The sequence below is a fragment of the Zingiber officinale genome, chromosome 7B, assembly GCF_018446385.1.
Source record: "Zingiber officinale cultivar Zhangliang chromosome 7B, Zo_v1.1, whole genome shotgun sequence".
Taxonomy (NCBI): Eukaryota; Viridiplantae; Streptophyta; class Magnoliopsida; order Zingiberales; family Zingiberaceae; genus Zingiber; species Zingiber officinale.
The window spans coordinates 86,476,437-86,500,717 of record NC_055999.1 but is presented as its reverse complement, the minus strand read 5'-3'; the positions used below and the strand labels follow the sequence as shown (position 1 = coordinate 86,500,717).

At 37.8% G+C, this 24,281-nt stretch overlaps 2 protein-coding genes across 2 annotated transcripts; one reads left to right on the top strand and one right to left on the bottom strand.

The window, feature by feature from the left end:
* Positions 1-7,134: 7,134 nt before the first annotated feature.
* LOC122006190 (peroxisomal membrane protein PMP22-like) lies at positions 7,135-21,958 on the top strand. Its single transcript, XM_042561597.1, has 7 exons — positions 7,135-7,385; positions 7,477-7,575; positions 8,436-8,537; positions 14,352-14,427; positions 21,394-21,464; positions 21,552-21,637; positions 21,755-21,958. Exons 1-7 carry the CDS (start codon positions 7,314-7,316, stop codon positions 21,801-21,803), a joined length of 555 nt encoding a protein of 184 aa, XP_042417531.1. The 5' UTR covers positions 7,135-7,313; the 3' UTR covers positions 21,804-21,958.
* A 46-nt stretch (positions 21,959-22,004) lies between these two features.
* LOC122004507 (probable F-box protein At4g22030) lies at positions 22,005-23,270 on the bottom strand. Its single transcript, XM_042559384.1, has one exon. The coding sequence runs from the start codon at positions 23,268-23,270 to the stop codon at positions 22,005-22,007; it is 1,266 nt and encodes a 421-aa protein (XP_042415318.1).
* Between the last annotated feature and the right edge of the window lie 1,011 nt (positions 23,271-24,281).

The window sequence follows — 24,281 nt, the reverse complement described above, 5'->3', positions numbered from 1 at the left end:
GAATTTTTGATTTCCAGCACTGATTCGTGCCAAAAATCGCATACAAAAGTTCTAGATACATGAAAAATACTCTAGCATGTAAATACTAACATTCTAAACACGATAAACTAAACAAGACATAGTTTACTAAACTGTAACACCTAGTAACAAGACTAAGTCATAAAACTAGACATGTTAAGTACTGAAACTGAAATAAAAGCGTATAGATCCCAAGGATCTTTATTCCAGACCCCTTGCACACACACATCATCGTAGCATCGCCCTCCAGCCTCCGCTAATCCACTTTTCTTTTACCGGTATCTGCAGTATAAAAAAAGTAGCATCTGTAAACTAAGAAGCTTAGTAAGAAACCATCTACCTCACAAAAACATGCAACGATGCGATTATGTTTTTAAAACATGCTGTTTGAAAACTGAACTGAGCATGGCAACATGGCATGACATATAAAAGCATAAACTGGAACTGAAACATGTATAGCATATAAATTGAACATGCTTTAAACTGAACATGGCATACTTATAAACTGAGTATGAAACTAAACTAGTCATGCATATATCTAAATCTGTACATGAACTCAAATCATGTAAACTGAACCTGAACTGAACTGAAAGCTAAATTAGTGTTCTCATCACTAGTTTCAAATTTGAAAACTATACATATAATAGATGAAAATACTAAACATGCTGTTGGGCCCTGGCAACTGTACTTACTGTGCGCGCATCCCTACGAGACCCGGGATTGCAAGTTCCGAATCCAGCAGGGTTACTAGGTTATCTGAACCTAGGGACGACTGTGGGAGTCCAGCCCATGGATATCTGATCCAAGTACAGTGCCAACTGAATAAAAGTAAAATACTGAATACTGTTTTATTTTACTTTGCTGTTCTAGGTTATCTCAACCTACTGTGGGAGCCCACCCAATGGATATCTGATCCATATAGCTGTAATAACTGATAATAAACTGAATAAAATGTTTCTAATACATTTTACATGCTGTTAGGACGCCTACTGGTGCATCCTTCTGAACTGGGCATTCTACCGAATGCTTGGTGTGCACTGAGAGCACACCTTATAAACTGAAAACTGTAAAACTACTGAACTAACGCCGAAACTAACAAGCGAGAGCAATTATACTGCAGGTGAGGGGTTTCTTACCTCAATCGCAAGGTTTTCTTACGATTCTATCCGCTAGGTTTTCCGGAAAACTGCTCCGTTCGACGAACCGCTTACGTCCTCGCGTTCCTCTCGCGGAGAAGAACCTTTTTCGTGTTGGAGTCGTCGCTGAAAGATGTTCCCTTGACCCTTGGCTTGGTGTGCCGTGGGTGAGGAAGAGGAGAAGAAGAAAGGTGCGGCGGTTTTAGGTTTCGGGTGAGGAAAAACTACGGTGAGAAATAATCTAAAACTTCTCACTTAAATCCTTATTTATATTTACTAATTAATTCATCCAAAAATCAATTATAAATATAATTGATTCCCTCTTCTTTCAGCACGGCCCTGCTGGGTTCACTTGGTTTCCGGAACACATAATAAGTCGTAGGCTCCGATGGGTCCCGGGTTCGATTCCCGCGTAAACCATTTTGCGACTTATTTGTTTTTGCTACTTCCGGTACTCCAAAAATTATGTAAAAATATCCTAAAAATCTAGAAAAATCATAGGATATTTCTAAAATAAATTCAGGAATTTTTCGGGCTTTACAAGAATACCACTAGAGCTGAAATGGGTCCAATCCGATGTGTCTAGGTCCATCAGTGGGTTTTGACCAAAACCCACTGATGACCCTCTCCTACTTGGATTTTCATGAAATCAAGTCCCCTGTGAAGGTCTTGGTGGAGAGATGGTATTTATGGTGTCAAACATAATTTATACACCATGGATTACGAAGTATGGCTCCGTGCCAGTTGCCATTTATTTTTTCATAAGGAGCATGGTAACACATTTTGAGTTTATAGAAAAGGGGAGATAGTATAAATTTATAAGAAAGGATACCATACCAAGGCCACTTTGGGCCTGATATGCTTGGATATCAGGCCCACGTTGGGCCTGATATGCACTCATATCAGGCCCACGTTAGGCCTGATATCCAAGCATATAAGGCCCAACGGAGGCTGATTGTATTTTAAATTTTTCCTAGCACCTATAAATATTTAAATAATTATTTGCCACCAGATTCTGAGTCCTTGCAACTCCAGAATACCACTAGAGCTGAAATGGGTCCAATCCGATGTGTCTAGGTCCATCAGTGGGTTTTGACCAAAACCCACTGATGGCCCTCCCCTACTTGGATTTTCATGAAATCAAGTCCCCTGTGAAGGTCTTGGTGGGGAGATGCTATTTATGGTGTCAAACATAATTTTCTCCCAGCACCTTTAGAAGCATATCAGGCCCAACGGAGGCTGATTGTATTTTAATTTTCTCCCAGCACCTTTAGAAATTTAAATAATGATTTGCCACCAGATATGGAGTCCGTGAAACTCCAGAATACCACTAGAACTAAAATTGGTCCAATCCGAGGTGTCTAGGTCCATCAGTGGGTTTTGACCAAAACCCACTGATGCCCCTCCCCTACTTGGATATAATTGAAATCAATTCCCCTGTGAAGGTCTTGGTGGGGATATGGTATATATGGTGTAAAACATAATTTATACACCATGGATTAGAAGGTATGGCTTCGTGCCAGTTGGCACGGAACACTGCACAGCTTTTCTTTTCTACCGTATGGAAAGTGACGTTTAAAATTGATGTTATTTTATTATTTTGATCAGGCCCCTGTTAGCATGCTTGGAGTTTATATTAGGGGGAGAAAGAATAATGCTTTATTAATTGATACTCATATCAGGCCCACGTTGGACCTGATATCCAAGCATATCAGGCCCAACGAAGGCTAATTTTATATTGTTTTTTCCCAGCACATATATATATAAATAATGATTTGCCACCATCTTCTGAGTCCTTGCAACTCCAGAATACCACTAGAGCTGAAATGGGTCCAATAAGAGGTGTCAAGGTCCATCAGTGGGTTTTGACCAAAACACACTGATGGCCCTCCCCTACTTGGTTCTACCTGAAATCATGTTCCCTGTGAAGTTCTAACTGGGAAGATGGTATATCTGGTGTCAAAACGTATTTATACCCCATTTCTAATAAGGTATTGCTCCGTGGGAGTTGCACGGAACCTAGTGACGTGCTCTTGAAACCGACTGTTGGTCCGAACCTATTTGATTTTTTAAACAATCCCAACCGTTACCATGTTTTCAGTTTTGAGAAGATAGAAATGGTGTGCATTACAACTTATATACATTGTCTCTTTCCACTTATAAGCACCAGCATTGCATTTTGTATATTGTGATTTATATTTGACTAATCACTATGCAATATTATTAATATTCCAGTGACAGTTTCTAATCTTCTCATACACTACATACCACCGTATTATACAACAAAGACTACATACAAAGATATTAAAAGTCCTACACTACGTAATAAGTGCATTTACATTCTATACAAGTTTTTGCCTTACAAGACTGGATATTTAATCCAATGATTGAAAATATTTATCCCTCAAAATTGCTACCATTACATCAATTCTAATCTTTTTCATGTCTCCTTGTTTGAAGTCCATCTTCATATCATATAGGAGACATCGAATGTATTGCATCACAAAGAAGCCACAGTCAACGCTGTAAAGAACAGCAGCATTTTAATTGTCAATATTTTTTTATCAATTATTTATATTCACACGTTGTGCTCGATTTACCTTGCTTGTTGTTGTGGACATTCAATTGTGCGAGAGACCCATCTATCAAACGGATAATGCCTTTCCAAGTTTGGATGAATAGCAGCAACGTGCTCACGACTATATAATTTAAAATCTGATACCTGAAGATTGAAGAGGAAATTTCCATTTTCCATCAACTACCATTTATATTAAAATACAAACCTACACATTATTATTAGATGCTCACCGCTGCTTCAAATTCATATTTGTATTTACTTCCACTTGCAAGAGAATTGTACTGATTGAACGTCATTGATTTGGTGTCCACCACCAGCAAGTGGAAGTGTGCATTATCACTGCACAAAGGTATAAATATATACCTTACCTCTTCATCTTGTCTATCCGTCTTTATCATGTGTTGGAAGGCAAACTTACTTGACGATTTCATTAATGACTACAAATATGCAAAGTCATACATACATAACCAACTAATAAAAAGAATTCTATTTTTACTATAATCAAATCAATTCCTTACTGTGAAGAATGTTGAACAATATATTGACTTGTTGTATGTGCTTCCAGACGGGAATGCCCCCCTAAATAAAATTTTTACAATACGTGTCGATTACATCCCTCTTGTCAACATTTCTCCATTCACACCAAATAAAAGGGAATACAAATTTAAACAAAAGGGTGGTTCCTCCCAAACTATATCATTTGTAAACTTACAAAGTAAACAAATCACAGATTATTTTTACAAATTTCTTTTTGATAACCTTAGCCCAAATATGTAATCAGATAAGCATATATTATACTTTACTATTCAACTATTTAATTTACATACTTTATTTCCTCCAAGGCTTTTAGCAAGTACGCCACCTCTTCGTCTTGTTTTTTTTTTCTTGGAAGACTTAAATTGCTTCTTCACATACTATGCATACAAACAAAAAAGGCAATTAGATAATCCATTATATCTAACAAATTGCAAAGAAATTTGCATATATCGTCTTACAGCAATTGCTTGTTTCCTCATTTTGTCATATTTGGCAAACATTTCTACATCCTTGTCTGCCTCTTCATCAGATTTGTCTTCTATCATTTGTACAATATTAATTTCTTCTTCCATTTCATCCAAACCTATTTTTCCTTTCCCCTTGCCCACAACAACATATTCTTTGATAATTTTTTTTCCTTCTCCTATACTTGTAACTTTTTCCGTAGGCTCACTTATATGTATATTTCTACGCTGCCTCTTAGGTAAAGTTTTGAGCCACAATGGACTATCAATTGGAGTATCCCTGTAATCATAGCGACTTCTGTCACGTCCTCTCCTACTTCTTGTTGTAATACCTACAGGTTCAATTTGAGGATCGTCTACAAGCTCGCTATATTGAGATTCCATGCCTTTTTTTTCAACTATTTTAAGTAACTCTTTCACCCTCTCCTTCAATTGCATGTTCTCCATTGTTAGCTCTTTATTTATGTTTGCTTGAATAATGCAATTACAACAATCCTTATTAATCTGCCTTCCTCCTACACTCACTTCAATTTGTGATGCCTCCATTGCATGTGGACTGTCATCAACGCCAGCAAGGTTCTCAACCAATGATCTTTCATCTTGGTTAGAGATTAGGTCAATCACAACCTGTAAGAATATTAAACCACATGTTAAAACCATACTTTTTAACCAAACTATAGTTAAAGTATTCTAAATTTACCTCTTCAGATGAAACTTGGTTAATCATTTCTCTCACCTTACTAATATGTGAAGGAATATTCCTCCACTTATTTATTCTGGCTCCTTTTATTTTGTATGGTTTTTGGATTGGAACATGCTCCAAAAACCATGCCTGATTAACCATGACAAGGGTTAACTATTTTATAATTGTTCGCAAAATATTAAAAATTTTCACACAAATTAAACACTTACTGCCAAAAGACCAGCAAATCCCTTTAGGTAAGGGAGGTTGGTGTTAGCATGTTTTGTCTCAGTTGATGAAAATATGTCCCCAATTTTAGGTAATTGTGGAGCCATAAATTCATGGATTGCTTCAACCCAGTTGAATCTATCAAGATTCTCAAAATCATCTACTATATCTATAAGACTTAACGGGACCTTATATGTACTAGAAGAAAATAAGACACAAACAAATATATACAAAATATAGAATTTGCAAAATAATAAAACATCATCTTCGCCTTCAACGCGATTGCCATAAAATTTAAGCAACTCCTCAATTCTTGATCTAGTAGCTTCTTTTTTGTTTGAGAAGTAAGTTAGAAAAAGGTCACTGGATGCTTTAGCTGAATCAATCGGAATTGAAGCTCCTCGGTCTGCAATACCGAGCAGCAATGAAACGTCTCCTCTTGTGAAGCAAACCGGAACACCTGACCAAGTTAAATTATTATTAGACTTTTACCAACACATACAAAAGTATTAGGAACACCGTGGACATGAAACAATGTCATATCAAGCACTGATACTCCATCGTATCAGGCCTACGTTGGGCCTGATACGATGCCGTATCAGGCCCACGTTTAGCAAAAGCTTAAATTTTACCATACAACTACTTTGTAATTAAAATACAAATTTATAAATTGTACCTGAGAATCTAAAGGTTTGACTACTTGAATCCCAATTTTCAAATATATTTACCAAAATCCCACGGATGTGCTGCATATCTTCTATGTCCAAAAAAATACGAAAGGGTGACTGTTTGATCAGCACTATGTGTCGGTCATGTAAAATAACACCGCCTCCATGCGTTCCTTTCTTCGTGGATGGTTGAAAAAAACTTTTAAAGTGACCGAGGACACTGTTCCAATGCAGTTTTTGTCCAACATCAACTGAACCCTATACTTTATAAAAATAAAAAAATTTAAATCATACTAGTTCAGCTTCTCAATATCACAGAGTTTGTAAAATGATAACCTTTACAGCTAATTGATGTGAAGAGGATGATGATTCACCCGATCGACGTCTTTGCGCCATTATGATACTAGCTGATTAATGTAATGTAAACCCTAGAATCCTTCACTGATGGCTCACGAACACTCCTGGTTTTTAATTAAATTGAAATGCTAGCTAGATGACGCTTGAGAAAAACTCGAACTGATGGCTCACGAACACTAAACTAGGGTTTCACAAGACCGAGCTGCACTCGCATGTCACGAAAGAGGGAGGTACCCTAATGATCATTTTTTTTTAATATCTAAGTTTTTTAAAAATGTGGTTCGAATGCCTGGGAAATGATGACTGATCAGAGTGTTGGTTGGCGGTAGGGTTATATTCGGTAATATACATTATTTACCTGTGCCTTTTGATAAATACAAAATCATGATGCATTTTTTGGTAAATACATTAATTATAGTAAGCCTTTTGGTAAATTGCCGTAGATATTTTGGCCGCCTCTGTACCAAAATCTCCCACATGCTTTGCGACGTTCCAGTGTCTTGGACCGCGATGCGGTAAAGATGCTCCCACGCCGGCTATCTTCTGAATTCCACCTCTTTGGGTTTCTCCGCCGCCGACTAGCCGCTTTTCTCGCTTCCATTCCACTGCCCACTTCTCGATCTAACCAAAACAGATAGAAGAAGGATGGGCGCCGTGGTGAAGAAGGGATGGGAGAACTACATGCTTCAACTCCAACTCCACCCTCTGAGAACCAAAGTAAACGATCCTTCTCCCGACTTGCCTAAAAAAATCGTGTTTTTTTCCTCGAGATTAGTCTGCGATCTCATCCTCCTTTCGTTGGCTTTAGATGCTCACTGCCGGCGTTTTGGCTGGGATTAGCGATTCGGCGGCGCAGAAGCTCTCGGGCATTCCGAAGATCCAGCTGAGGCGCCTTCTCCTAAAAGTGGTATTGTCCTCTTGCCTTGTTGCTGGGATGTGTTTTGATCTGGACTGGGTTAGATGTGATTTTATCACTTTGATCTGCGCAATTTTTTCCTTCGGTGGTGGTACAACACGACAACAATCAAGACTTCTTTGGTCAGCCTCTTCGTGTATTTGTCATCTCTCACATGGCCGGGGGCATTTATTAGTTGTTCATATTATCTTAAATACGTTTTTGAAGTTTTCTCTCATTTTTCTTGGGTATTGTAACACAAATTCATCCTGAATGAGGTAGAATTAGGCTCCTACATTTTAAAGAGCATTCGATTATCTCCTAGATGATTTACCATTGATTCTTCTGGAAACAACTCTGATTTTTAGGAAGAACACACTTCCAACAATTATAAGAAGTGAAGAACATACTGGTAATCTACCCTTAGTTTAGAATCAATTGACTTTTGCAAACTGTTGTGTATTTATGGTCATATTTAAAATTCATAAATTTCACCAGCAATCTATCATGCTCACATTCAGAGTTTCATTTTCAACTAATTACGCGATTTGCCACTTTATATTAAAGAACTAAAGAAGGATGTTTAAGTTGTCTTCATGATTGCTTTGGTCTTATATTGCCTTATTGTTCTATGGCATGGTGGATCTTTTGTTTACCATATTTTATATGAAATATGTTGCTGTACTTGCCTCCGGCATTACAATAATTTGGAATTTTTAATTGTGAACTTCTCACTGTTCATTATTCCATTTGTTAGTTCCTTGAATTCCTCAAATCCTCTGTCCACATCATCACTCAAATGACATTTTTTTTCCAGTTGCAGACACATTTTCCCTTCATATAGCATGACAAATTGCTGTTATGTACTTCAGCTCTTTGGCTTTGCTTATGGCGGACCATTTGGGCATTACTTGCACAAGTTGTTGGATATCATTTTCAAAGGAAAGAAAGACTCCAAGACGGTGGCTAAAAAGGTATTTTTATGCATCTCTAGGTCTTTGTTGAATTGCTTAACATTTTCCTTTAAGATACATAATGCCTTACATTCAACACTTGAGTTAATAGCCAATATGATAAAATGAGGATGAAGGCGTGCAAGTATGGAAGGATGCTCAAGTAAACATATTTTCACTAATTTGGTAACTCGAGGAATGCATGCTTCACAATTTTTCTTGAAAAGATATTGAGTGACTAATCATGTCACTTTCATGATTGAAACATTAACCATTGAAACATTAAGTCAATATATACAATACATTTTCCATGATATAGAACTCACTATGAAACATACTATTTATACAATAAAACCTTAATCAGATTTAGGATGAAGTAGTTGACTATTCTTAGGAATTCATAGTAGCTGCCTATTGGTTGTACATGGACTCGATCCTCTAGAGAATTACAAATCCCCTCCAAGTATGTACTAGATCTAAAATTGTCATAATATTGGATTGGAAGATCATTATGCATTTTCCATTCTAAATTCTTTAGAATCGTGCATGTGAGAAAGTCATCCATAAGTGTAGGGTATTGTAGTATATTCCTGCTCTATTATATAGTTACAACTATTAATTGTCTAATTAATTGCTATAAGATCCTTAAGTGTGTGTGTGTGTGTATATATACTCTTTTGATTATTGCTGATTTTAGGAGATTTGATAAGTTTTTTTTTCCTTATTTTGTAGATGTGGTATCATCTATAAGTAAAAATTTATCTCTAATTTTGGCATGGTATCAAAGTACTCCTTCATTATCCAAAAATCCTAAGGCTAAAACTATGCTTGTACATCATCTTTCAGTTCCTGGTCGTACAAATCTATATGGTAGCCCCTAATTATTGCCCGTATCGTAGGCACAAATTCGTACAACTCCCACCTGATTGAGGATTCAAACCACTCCGGCTCGCCTTGTAAAACTTTACACTTTTTCTAGTGGATTAAATTATACCATCAAATATGTTTGCTACATAAAGGCAAACTGCACAAATACCAAAGTCATATGTATCCATCCATGTAGTTGAACTCATGGTTTAAAATTTTGAACCGTGCCAAGATTTCGACGATACAGTTTCAATATTGTGCCTTGCTGATATGATTTTGGTATTTTTTAAATATAAAATATATAAACTAAAAAAAATTAATCTAAATATTAAAAAATAAAAAATAAAAAAATTTATATATATATATTAAATTAATGAGATAATTTTATTAGGCTTTAATAAAGTTATCTAAATTGTCCAATTGATTAAAATTATTAACCTAAGTTATTAAGTATACCTAACTAAAAAAACCTTCAACCTATGTTTCATGGTGCCTCCAAGTCTAGTCTCCTCGGATGGGTCTAGTGACTAGCGCATGAGGTGTTGCCATCATGAGGTCTGGGGTTTAAATCTCGGCAAAGCCGAGGTAAATGCCTCCCTTATGTGCTAGTCACTATTCCAAAGGCAAGTAGCCACCCGTGATTTACCGCCTCCGTGTTGGCCCTGGGACGGGTTGGCGGGGGCGCTGGGGGCGAGCGTATTCGTCATTTGCTATCATGGTGCCTCCAAGCCTAGTCCCCTGCGGGTGGTACGGTGGTTGAGGCATAGGGTGTTACCACATGAGGTCTTGGGGTCGAAACTCGGCGCGTTCGAGCATGTCTTGGCTACCTGCACTAATTGCTAGTAGTCACCCATTATTTACCTCTTCCGTGTTGGCCCAAGGACGGGTTAGCGGGGGCGTTGGGGGCGAGCGAATCACCTTTTGCCACATGGTGCCTCCAAGCCCGCGCGACGCATCTAGACGCGTCGCAAGGCTCACGTGATGCGTTCGGACGCATCGTTGGGCTAGTGCGGCGCATCCAAATGCGTCACTGGGTTTGTGCGATGCGTCCGGACACGTCGCCAGACTCGCGCGATGTGTCTGGACGAGTCACGAGGCTCGCGCGATGCGTCCGGACGAATTGCCGGGCTTGCACAATGTGTTCGGACGCGTCTCCGAGCTCGTGCGAGGTGTCCAGACGCATCACCAAGCTCGCGTGAGGTGTTCGTAGGTAGAGTTGTCAATTTGGATTTGCCCGTTCGATTGGCTCGCCTTGCTAACCAATTTAAGCTGGTTGAGTTGAAATTTTATCAACCCATTTAAAAGTGGTTCTAGGCCTGCGACCTGTGTCAGTCGGTCTGCGACGAGCTTGGGGTGGCCTACAGGTTAAGGGAAAAAATATTATAGGCGAGTTACCCTAAAGTTGTGATTTAGGAGGCATCAGAAACAAATTAAATATTACAGGAATTAGGGAAATCATGGAAAAAAAGTTCAAGTTGACAATTAATTTAATAAATACAAATTATAGAGTGAGTGGACATCTAGAATAGAAAGCTAAAATAAAGTAACACATGTTTGGCCAATTTTCACCATCTAGAATCAACTCGCCTATCAAATCGGATAATCAGTATAACTATATTTTCAAATCCAGTCACAGAGATTCAAGAGTAACTTAAAAAGAAAGGCACGCAAGAGAAATAAAAATTTCTCATTCCAGTATATTTGGTTAGATTTAGATTAACTAGCCCACAACCCACCTTGAGTTGGGTTGGAAATTTCCAACCCGCCAAGATGATGGGTTGGCCCTGCCTTGCCAAATGACCACTTTGCCACGAGTCGGCTCGTTTAACAGCTTTATTCGCGGGGCCTTGGGCCGCACCAACACCAGAGGCGTGCTTGTGCCTGTCCGCGGGCGAAACAAAATGTTTTGCTTGTATCGGGCGAAACAACTCAAGATTTTAAACTGTGAACTTATACTTGTATGTCTTGTTTATAAGCCACCATCCAATTAAATTGATCATTCCTCGGCAATATAAAGAAAGTAACATGTAAGCATCTTATATTTGATAAACGCGCTCACAAGCTTAAACAAAAAGTTATCTTCATCTGATAGAAGCAGCAAGCAGCGTAGCGACAAAAAAAAGGTGCTTGGCATCTTCTTTTATCTTTTCCTTACACATGATGCAATTGAATGATGGGAACTACATTTTTCTCCTTTTTTTTTTCATTTTTTTCTCTAACATTTAGCAATTGAATATCTTAACTTTGATTGCAGAGTGCAAACATTAGATCAACCCAACCTAGGGAGTATTTATTCCTCTAAATATCTTCATCGCATATGCAGATTTAACTGCAAAGTTACCCTAGTTACTCCATCCTTCTCTAATATATGCTAAACTATTTCGAGTCGCCAAGCTCTCTTCTAATCGTTTTTATCAAAACTAGCAATTCAATTGCACACACTTCGCTAGTGAAATGCAGTGCCGAAATAGAGAAAGGAGAGAGAAAGGAGTTTCAAATGCTTTAATTTTCCTCGTTAGGTTGTGCAAATAATGAAAAGGGATGGAAAGATCCAATTTAGAACTTTATCTCCCATCCATCTACCATACCAAATATAGACATTACCTCAAATATTTGAACCTATTTATATGTCACTGCAACAAGAAGTCTCACACTTGCAAAATGCCCCTCCAAGTAATGGACTAAGAGCTATCCGGTGTGGCCGCCTCTCATCCCTTGGGTTTAAAATATGCTACCTCGACCATGTATCTCCAAGGTGTGCATATCAAGCAGCTGCAAACCATTTGCAAAGTAAGACAATCTTGTACTTCTTTAGACTAAGAATGTCAAGCCCCTCATCCTGGTTGGGGTTGCATACTATGCTCCAAAATGCCAAGAATTTGACTTATGATGTTGAAGATTGGTGGTGCAAGAAGAAACCTCATCAAATATTATCTAATTTTTGTTGAAATCAAGATGGTATAGATTGATCGCTGGTAAATAATAAAAGATGTGAGGATTCTATTTATCAAAAGGAGTCTTTCTCCAGATGATAGGCAACCTTTGTGACACTAACAATAAGATAATCCTAATACGATCTATTTAGCTTACTGATGTTAAATTGGAAACTGAGATATGATATCAGAAGATCCTAAGAAGGCAACAAAAGATCCTTGCTAGACTCTCTCCTCTGGCTTGTTGACTCCCAAATGTATGAAAGTGAGGATTTCTCTAGATTTATTGCGAGGCCACTAAACATTGAAATTGTTGCTACTATGATTTGATGGTGTAATCTATAATCTGGTTTTTTTAGAGAAAAAAAATAGTGCCTCATTTTGTAGTATATCACTGTTAGAAAATATAGAGACCTACCGTGTTCACCAAATAGATCACAGTGCAAGAGAACAGGATGAAAGTTTGAGAAAGTACCTATTCAATTCACAAAATGTGTGGTAAAAGCCTCTAGCATACCACTTCCATCTTCAATAATGGAATCGCCAACATGAAGTGTGGATATTGTATTTCTTTGCTTTCTTCCAATGTTGACACAAGATGGAAATATCTCAAGTTCTCATCTCCCTCTTTTGCCCATCTGAGTTTAACTTGTCACTTCCAATGTCATGCCTTTGCTTCTTTTATCTCATCCAGCTTGATGTGAAACTCCCTCTTTGCCCTAGCCAATGATTGATGTTGAGGATTGATTTCTTCTAGAAATGCTATATTTCCAAGTTCTGCTGTGAGAAACTGCTCTTGGTTTGTTGAATGGACCAAAACAAACTTACTCCACTTTCTCAGTTTGAGTCTTAGTAATCGAAGCTTGCTTATCCGTAAGGATGTATGATTTCTGCCTTTAAGTTGCTTACTCTACTTAAGAAGTCATGCTAAAATAGTCATGCTGAAATTTCAAAGAAAAATATATTTGAAGTTAGCAAGCTTATCTCATAGGATTTGAATAACAAAAGTGAGTGGTCAACTAAACAAGTTGGAATAATTAAAGCCCAAACAACCAAGAAATTATTTGCAAGTTGCCAAGTTTGAATTAAGTCCAATCTTGCAAAACATGTGTCCCCTCCTCTAACATGACTCCAAGTAAATCTCTTACCTTAAAGTGCTAAATCACAAAGCTCTTGCCCATTTTATTGAATAGGAGACTGGAGGCTCCTTGATTACCTGAAAATTAAGGTGCTCTGATCTATCAAGAGTGCGATTGAAATAGACGCCAGTGAACCATGACTCTTGTGGTAAGCTTCCAAGGTAATGGAGCTCTTTGAAAAAAATCTGCTCTCTCAACATTAGGGTGGGTTTTGTAGGTGGAGGCAAACATAAGGGAGCTTTGTGCCCAACTTCTAAAGAGTTACAGAGATGGAGTAGCCCCTCTTGCTGGTCCAACAATCTCCACCTAGGAGAGTAGCCTGTTATCATTTCCGCTGATCTTTCCAATGGATTCTAGTGAATCCAAGAATAAGCCCCTCCTCCGCCATGCGGCATAGGAGAATATCCTTGAGGAAAATTTCATCTGAAGTTGTCTATCTCTTGAATCAAGACAACATACATGACAACATCATACCTGATTTTCAATGTTAAGTCCATAACTTGTTGCCTTTTTGCCAATCTGTTTAACCCCCTAATTTTTGATCAAATCATTAGATAATTCAAACGGATTGAGCTTTGTGACTGTATTTATTTATCTAGATAATTGTGTTGGCTATAAATCATGGAGCAAAATCCTCTAGACGACTTCACCAATGAGCATATCTGTAGTTTAGATTATTGATTGATACCTAAGCTGGGGTGGGTTAAGGTCAAACATCAATGGTTCTTATAACTTTACATACGATGCCTATAAATATCTGTTGTTATAATCATAGCACATCATGCCCTACTGTTGTTTCCTTGGTTAGCGTTCATATTGTTTCAAAATTATCATAGCACATCATGTCTACAGGAGTCTTTGTTAATAGATTTTGACTTGCACGTTGTTTCCTTCAGGTGCTCCTGGAGCAGGTGACATCTTCACCCTGGAACCATTTCCTTTTCTTGATGTACTATGGGTTGATCGTCGAGAGTAAGTTTCTTTGAAGCATAATATTTATATTTCTTCTCGTATTATACAAAAAGGAAAACTTCATCGGATACTTTTAATGCTCGTTGCTGATTAAGTGTATGATTTGTCTTGTCGAACCTAGATTGCATAATCCAATAGTTTCTTTTGTACGATATGAAAGCAATATGATACATCGAAACAAAACCAAATAATGCATCACAGGATCTAGTTATCATTGTCTGTAAGACTACATTACAAAACCGAATGCAATGGCAACCGGAGGGTTGACTTGAGTCCAAAGCCAATGCTATTGTCTCTTGTCGCCGGAGAAGCTCCGGCAATCACAATGTAAGGATCTTCTACCGGAACGGGCAGCAACCCGGAATCTCGTCTCAATGGGGAAGAGAAGAGGAAGAAGAAGCTCTTGATTCTAGCAAGATGCCCAAATGAATCAAGATCTTCCTTATATACCAGACCATCTTGCAGGGACCACCCACATAAAGTTCATAAACTGTTATCAACCCATTAATATTAACAAACCCGGTTATTGGATCTACACAAGCAATTCATATCCAATAACTTAAACCCCCTTTCATTCACTATGCATTAGATCACTTGATGAGGTTTAATTCTTAATGACAATTGTTGTATGTCTTAATTCACGTATTAGCCCACTTTATGGAGACTTAATCCTTCAATCTCTCACTTGGATTATACATGATACCATATACACCATACAACTTAGTTGAGTTTAACATGCCAAAATTTTATGGGTAAAATATCCCTTAAATAATCTAGTCCATTAATTCTATTAGTACATGACTAAGTTAGAGTTACCATAATTGCAATAAGACCCAACAGTAGTCATATTACTAATTTATTAATGACATAAATCAAATGTGGGTGTGTAGTATGAAAATAACACGAAATGTGATTAATCAATAGTCCTTATGACCCCCAAACTAGGCCCAAATTATGTTTACCGATATTTTGTGTCAAACCGCCATAGTAAACCATGATTTAACCTTATGACTCAAAATAGAGTCTTACATCACATTTACAAATATCGTATGCAAAAGCATAATAGTAAATCATGATGTTTTTATGTTAGAGAGTCAAAACTTTATACACATGTAGAACTTTAGTACATACAATAAGCCAAAAATACATGTGTTCATTAATATAGAGCATTACACCAAATGCTGATTTCTATCAAATGAGTACTTCGTCAAAATGAAGAACCCCCATATTCAGCACATACTGATTAAACACTTTGGTTGACACACCCTTGGTGAGCGAATCCGCTAACACGAAATATGTCCTTATATGTTTTATCGTTATTTGATCACTCTGAACTCTTTTTTTACCCATAAAAAATTTTATGTGGATATGTTTAGACTTCGACGAATTGTGGTTATTCTTGAAATATAATTTAGCTTTATTATCAATCCTCAATGGCCTGTCAATACCCCCAATGATATGTAATCTTGTCATAAGGTTCTGCATCTATATCCCATGGTTGGATGCTTCCTAGTAGACTATAAATTCGGCATCCATTGTGGAGATGTCTATTAACGTTTGTTTTACACTTTTCTATGATATAATCCCTCCTACCAACATGAAAACATAACTTGAGGTGAACTTCCTACTATATAAGCATCTTGCAAAATTAAAGTCCGAATATCAAATTATCTCCAGATGACCTGATTTCCAATATATGAGCATTTAATCATTATTTCTTTGCAAATACTGCATAATCCTCTACATTTTTTCAATGCTTTGGTTCAGGCTTACTCAAATATCTATCTAACATCTCCACAATGTACGCAAGATTCGAACATGTACATATTTGAGCATACATTAAACTCCCTACTACTGATGCATAAGAGAATTGTTGCATTTTCTTAATTTCAAGTTTATGGTGCGAACATTGTTGTTAGCTAAGTCTATCACCCTTTGACACAGGAGTTTTGTTAGGAGCATAATTTTGCATGTTATAACGAATGAGCACCTTTTCTATACAAGCCTTTTGTGATAGTCCAAGTGTGCACTTTGAACGATCACAAACAATCTGTATACCTAAGATAAAGGATACATCACTAAGATCTTTCATTTAAAATTCAATTGGTAGAAATGACTTGATTTATAGTAGAAGACCCTTATCATTGCTTGTCAACAAAATATCGACCACATATAGAACAAATATAATAAACTTGCTCCCAACTTGATATATAAACATTGATCAATTGATTTTCCTTAAAATCATATGAAGAAATCACTTAATCAAATTTCTGGTACCATTGACGAGATGTAAGCGTTAGACCAAAAATGAACTTCTTTAATTTATATAGTAGGTGTTTTGAATCTCCTGACGTAAAGTTCTCTGCACCATGTCTAGAGTTTCCTCAATTTAGTTCTCTGCACCATTGAGAAATGTAGTCTTAACATTTATTTGATGGAGCTCTGATCATAATGAGCTACAAATGTCATGATTACCCTAAGAGTCTTTCGTCGAAATCAACGAAAAAGTCTCCTTGTAATCAATGACCTCTTTTTGAGTGAATCCCTTAGCGATTAGGCAAGTCTTATACTTTTTCACATTATCATGTGGATCCCGTTTGGTTTTAAATATTCATTTACAACCAATAGATTTTACCAATCCACTTTTCCTAATTAGGGCATTGTTTGACTTCTTGAAAAGATGTGAGATCATCTTCTAACTCAATGTTAAACTTGTGCTCTTGGAGATATACATAATCACGAGACATTGTAGATCTCCTCTCCTTAATGGTTTTTCTTAATGACACTTGATCTTGAGGTGATTGAGAGTTATGCTCAACCGTAAGAGGGAATAACTTTATTTGAGCCGATGTACTTTCCATTGAATTGGAGGTGATATGGGAATATTGTGGTTCACTACCCATTCTTATTGTACAACTTCCGCTATCTGTGGAATGATAATCATTTCACTATCTATCAGTAGTTACTATATTAGGATCACCAATGTTTTCCTCAAGTGATATTTCCCTAACTTTAGTGCTCCCACCATCTTTAATGAATTTACTATTATTTGTCTTAAAAAAGATTTTACTCAAGGGGTTGAAAAATTTGAAGCCCTTGACTTTTCAGAGGATCTTATAAAATGACAGTAGTTTTTGTATCCAATTTTCTTTCGTTAGGCCTATAAGGCCTAGACTTAGTTGGACGACACCAGATATGCAAATGGCTAATATTAGACATTTTACCTATCCGCACTCGTATAAGGTTTTCGTTACCGTCTTACTAAAATCTATTGAGTAAGTGCACTGCAGTCTTGAGTGTCTCACCCTCTAAAAATTCTGGTAGAGAAGAAAATGTCATCATACTCTTCACCATGCCTTTAGGGTCCGATTTCGTCGCTCTGCTATACCATTTTGGTGAGGGGTTCCAAACATGATATATTGCGCCACAGTTCTGCACTCAACAAGGTATTTCGCAAATGACTCAGGACGTTGTTCACTTGATTTGTCATATCTACCATAGTATTCACCACCACGGTTTGATCTTACGATCTTAATCTTCTTACCTAGTTGATTTTCAACTTCGTCTTTAAAAAGTTTGAACATGTCTAGGGATTGAGACTTCTCATGAATTAGGCACATGTATCCATATCGCGAATAGTCGTCCATAAAACATAAAGTATGCTTGACTATTCCAAAAAGTTTCAGGGAACTATCCACATATATCCGTATATATCAGTTCTAAGACTCCATTGTCTTGAATCTTTATTATTTTTATTAGTTGTTTTCTCCTTGATACACTCAATGCATTCACCAAAATATGGTATATCAAGGGAATTGAAAATTTCTAGTGATATTAACCTCTCTAGGTGTTATTTAGAGCTATGCCCTGAACGTCTATGCTACAACATGGATGCATTCTTATTTATCAACGTCCGTTTCGTACATATACTATGCATCACAATATTATCCGTATAAGTTTTAGTGGCTAATCTGTATAGTTTATCAATCAAAGAACCAATATCACATAATATAAAATTAAAAAAAATATTGAATTTTTCATTTCCAAATGAACAAGTATATCTAAATTTATCCAAACATGAAATAGAGATTAAGTTCCATTTAAATGATCGCACTACAAATGTATTTTCCAAATTTAAAAGTACATTGTTCTCAAGGCAAACGCTAAAGATACCTATAACCTCTACTTTGGCCTTCTTTCTCGTATAAATGAATCTTTCGGTATCAATTGACATTCGGCTCCATAGGTAACTCAACATAGTTATACTTATATGAGTAGTTGCTCCCATATCGATCCACTAAGTGTTATTAAGTATAGTAGGTTGATTTTTGAATTAACAAAGTTGAGAAGTATACCTTTATTGACATACCAATTGATGTATCTGGGATAATCTTTTTTCATATAATCATTCTTTTAACCAAATTAACAAGTTGAGTCTGGATCTTATTGCTTTTGCATTTTATGCCCTAAATCCCCAGTCAGTACAGGTTGTTTGCCCTTACCCTTACCTTTTTTTCCTCTTCTTGTTCGAGTGTTGAGATGACGATGTAAAGTGAGCACGATGAGATATGTTATGTCTTAATCTATCTTCTTCCTATACATACTAAGTTATAAGTTTATTTAGTGTTCACTTCTCCTTTTGAGTATTGTAACTTATCTTAAAAAGAGTGGACTGTGTAGGCAAATAGATTAGGATGAGGTTAACAGCTATGCTTTCAAATATTTTTAACTTTAGTGTCCTAAACCTTATAACTAAATTTGATATTTCCATGATTTACTCCTTCATATTACCCTTCCCATTATACCGCATGGGCACCAACTTTACGAGAAGTGTGGTAGTTTCGCCTTTTCATTTGAGACGAATTGATTCGTCTGCTAATTCCCTAATAAAAGTTTTAGTATCTTCATTCTCAATAATTGAACCACTAATTGATTCCAGAATTGACATCTTCATGATTATTAGACATGTTATTTGATCACTCCCACTTGTCAAAAATCGCCTTTTGATCCATAGTACTTTTAGTGGATAAGGGTGCAGACGATCATGCCTAAATGCAAAATCTAGATCTATGCATCCTAATAATACCATAATATACTCTTTCTATTGTCCAAAGTTTGCGTTGGTAAGCACAGGGATATTATTCAGATTAGCAAATATTGAGACTGCTACATAAACAAAAGCAAAAAAACATAACTCAATATACTAAACAAAGCATGTATATTTATAGTTGTGCAGTAATATAAATGCAACAATCAAAATATACAACTGTATGAGCATTTATTGAGATACCTAGTGAAACATTTTTAAAATTTTTGGACTAAAATATAACTTGCTAGTGGTACTTACTAAACAACTTATAATTGTCTTCATTTGATATATAATTCGTCTTCCTTTGAGCCGATGCATTATGCACATGATTAACTTTATTTATGAACTTTTTAAATTAATTTATGTTTTCAATTATCACTCACAATACTTTTAACTAGCCGCATATCGTGTCTTCTTTAGGTTGACACGTAACATGCATGAATAAGAAGTCAAACTTAATTTATGAACTTCCTTAAACATGACATAAAGAATGATTTTCCTTTGGGCCAACCATCTTGTGTATGGATATACATCCATCTACACAAATATCCCTAGCCTTATCTATTAGTTTTTGCTTCGACGATTGTATTGATTTGACTAAGTAGCAAATGAGAAGAAAAACACAAGAAAAACACAAGAAAAACTAATCGATTGGTACACCTTATATGCCAAGTCCCAAACACACTAGGTGATTGATAGTGAACGACAGTCGACTGGTTTACAATAGTCAAACTCATCAATTGAGTCAAAAGGCTTTTCTTCACGAGTTCATCTACACTAGTCGACTAGTCCTTATGGCATGCATTAGTCAAATCCACCAATTGTTTTGGAATTATTCTGTAGATGATCCCGTGGACACCAGTGGATTGATCCTTAGCAGTCGACTGATAGCATCGGTCGAACTTCCCAATTGAGTTGAAATCATTTTGTACGCAACCCCACGAATAACATCGATCGAACTGTCGAGATGAGCTGAAAACTTTCTGTACGCTAATTTCACCGTAGCAATCAACTAGGTCCTTATAACAATCGACTGATAGCATCGGTCGAACTACCCAGTCGAGCTGAAAACATTATGTACGTGAATTTTAGCCTAGCAGTTGACTAGAAGTCCTTACTAGTTGAGTATTAGTCGCGAGATTCATTTTCTGCTTCTTGCACATACGCTATTTGCTTGAGAATGACGGTGGAAAAACCTAAATCCGTCGTCGTTCTTTGTGTTCTTCACGAAATAATGTGAATAACTCAAAATCTAGGTAAAATCCTAGGCTATCCAATGCTAGATTCAACGGATATGCATTGATTCGTTGTTCCAAATATCGTCAAAATCTAATCCTTACGCCTTAAAGACGATGATAAGCTAATCCCACTCTCTAATATCAATTGAAAGAAATATGATACATCGAAACGAAACCAAATAATGCATCACATGATCTAGTTATCATTGCCTATGAGGCTACATTACAAAACCGAATGCAATGGCAATCGAAGGGCTGACTTGAGTTCAAGGCCAATGCCATTGTCTCTTACATATTGTCGGAGAAGCTCCTGCAATCACAGCGGAAGGATCTTCTACAGGAATGGGTGGCAACCCGGAGTCTCATCTCAATGGGGAAGAGAAGAGAAAGAAGAAGTTCTTGATTCCGGCAAGATGCCCAAATGAATCAAGATCTCTTCTTTATATTACCAAGCTCATTCTGCAAGGACCATCCACATAAAGCCCGTAACCTGTTAACAATCTATTAATGTTAACAAACTGGGTTATTTGATTTACACAAACTGGGTTATTTGATTTACACAAGCAATCCACATCCACTAACTTAAATTCCCTTTCATGCACAAAAAGTTCTCAAGCTGATACTAAGTGCTATCTACAGGCAGGCCTTGGCCAGAGGTAAAGGAGAAAGTCAAGAAAGATTACCCCTCAGTGCAGTTGACTGCATGGATGGTTTGTAGGACTTGCCTGCGTTTGCGTTCTCTCTCAAATAATTTCTAGCATTTCATCCGCCATTATTACCTTTAATGAGTTTTGCAGTTCTGGCCGGTGGTAGGGTGGGTAAATCATCAGTACATGCCTCTACAGTTCCGTGTTATATTCCATAGCCTTGTTGCTTGTTGCTGGTATCATTCTTCTTCCATTTGCCATGTCCATTGTCTCATTGCTGTCCTCCATCATTTTGTCGGGTAATTGGTACAATCTCTATGGTGAGCTGCTGTTGTGTTGCTGGTACTCTGCAGGGGAATATTTTTGAATCTTCGTGCGAGGACCAAGGCCTTGAACAAGTGATGGAAAAGCTCAGAGGAGGAGCTCGTTGCTATTGCTGCTGTATTCTACCCATTAAGTTTAGAAGTTGTACGAACAACAAATGTGTATGTTTATGTTGGAGATCGACAATGTGAACTAGATTTAATATCATTACTGAGAGAACTTCATGTGTCCAATCTATTTGGTTAACAGTGAAAGTTCAGTAAGAGAGAAGGCAGGCATTCAGAAGAGTTTTCCGGCGAAGCCTTTAAAACCATCGACGTCCTCCTCTTTGCAGGAAGGAGAGGCGTACTCGGCAAAGTCTTGGAACTCCGACGTGCTTCTTCCCAGTTGCAATGCCAACTTCAACTTCAGCAGCTCGCCGTTCTCCCTCTTCTCCACATCCTCCTCCCTCAGGTTCATCTCGATCTCCTCCTGCAGCCACTTGTAGAAGCCGGCGTTGTTCCTCAACAGCTCGAACAGCATCCCCACCTGCCCCGCGTGCTCCAGCGTGTTCACCACGGCCGCCAGCGAGCCGCCGACCACCGCGAGCAGCACGGGAAGCGCCCCCAGCGCTGACGTGCCTATCAAAGCCGACCCCGTTAAAGCCAGTCCGCCGAAGGCCGGCCCTGCGGTGGCTAAAGCCCTGTTGAAGCGGAGGATCACCTTCCCGAGCTTCACGTATTGTCCCTCGTCCTTCACCTTCAAGACCTTGAGGAGGCCCTCCAGCTCTTCTTCCAACTCTTTGCTCCACCCGTTCTTGTCCATGGTTTCGCGCGCTGGGCGGGCTTCCTTCTCCCTCGGACATGGTGGCTCCGGCCACCAGCGACTCGGCTCCACCGTCTTGGGGAACTTGTCGAGCATGCCGGGGAGCAAGGGCAGGGGGTAAGCCTTCTCGAGGGCCAGCACCTTGCTCATCGCCTCCGCCACGTCAGCCTCCGCCGGCGCACGCAGGGAGAGGCCGTCCTGGATCGACCTCTCCAGTTGCTTCCACATCCACGTGGCCTTCCTCTGCTCCTCGGCGAGCTGCGAGGGCTGGATCTTGTTCACTATCACCATCATTCCGGTGGCGACGCCGAACAGGAGCATGGAGGAGATCTTGAGCGCCGAAAGCTGCGGAATCGCTGCGTCGACGGGCACGGCGGAGAGGCCGGCCATGAGGGCGCCGATGAGGGTGATGGAGTTGATGGAGTTGGTGAGGAGATGGTTCCAGTTGTTCCTCTGCGCTCCGATGATGGAGTGCATGTTGGCACGGTCGGCGACTGCCTCGGCTATGGCCAGAAGCTTGGCAACCGAGTCGTTGTCCCGGCGATCCGCAGCGGATCTTATGGTGGTGATGGTGGCCGCGTTGTCTTGTCTCAGCATGAGTTCGTCGACCTTGATCTTGTTGGCTACTTGCCGGAGATAGATGCTTTGGGGTCGAAAATTGGATGGGGGATTAAGAGAAGCATGAATTCTCGGGTGAGATGATGAAGACGACTGCAAATTGTGGATTCCAACAGTTGCCATGACCAAGGATCTCTCTCTCTCTCTCTTCAGGGGAAAGGGAGGTCGTAGATTTGTTGGGAGTTGATACTTGATAGGAGAGTGTGTATATATATATATATATAAATGAAGACTAGCTTCTAATTGGAGAAACACGTGAAGTTGTTGAACATTGAAACGTTGACTGACTTAGTCTTACCATCAGAATTCAGACACAAATATTGAAGTCAAGTCAACTCGTTTTGGGTGATGATGTTTGACTGTGTAAAATTGAAATAGTCATTTGTGTTTGATGCTGGAGCAACTTTTGTATCACTTCAGACCAACTTTAATCAAAGGGTGTGATTAACTTTATTAAAGTGTTTGTGTCTTTTATTTAGAAATTATTTTTTTATAAATACGGAATTTAACCGTGAATATCTAGATGACCATCTAAATATCTTACTAGTATAATTTTAATTAAAGATACTAAAAAAGGATGTTTTAAATATTAATCACAGGGTGAAATGCTGTTTTGATAATTTTTAGAAGAGGATGTTTTTTTTTGTGTCTACTTTGTAAGTCTTGAATGACTTCAACTCAGTAGGTAGCAAGGTAATAAAAAACTGGTAGTTGTTTATGACGACTTTAACTTTTACCATCTGACATTAATAATCATACAGCATGAATTCTTATTACTTTTAGCTCACTTGTAGTTTAGTAGCTAGAGAGAGTATTAATACAATAAAAATATTTATAAAGCAACATAATTTGTCGGAATCATAATTTAGAAAAATATTATGTTGACAAGAGTTGATTTGTCTAAAGCATAAAAATATTATTTTAATTGCTTATTAGTAAATTTAAAGTATATAGATATATTTTGTATAAATATAAGACATCAATTTAACCTCTCTTAGCTAGAATTTGTAGCATTTGATGTAAATCAACGCCCTAATTAAATTATATTTTAAGTAGTTTTTTTTATAACTGAAATTGTATATTCTGTTTCGGTTTTTCAGTTAATTGAATTTAAAATTTAATTGATTTTGGTTT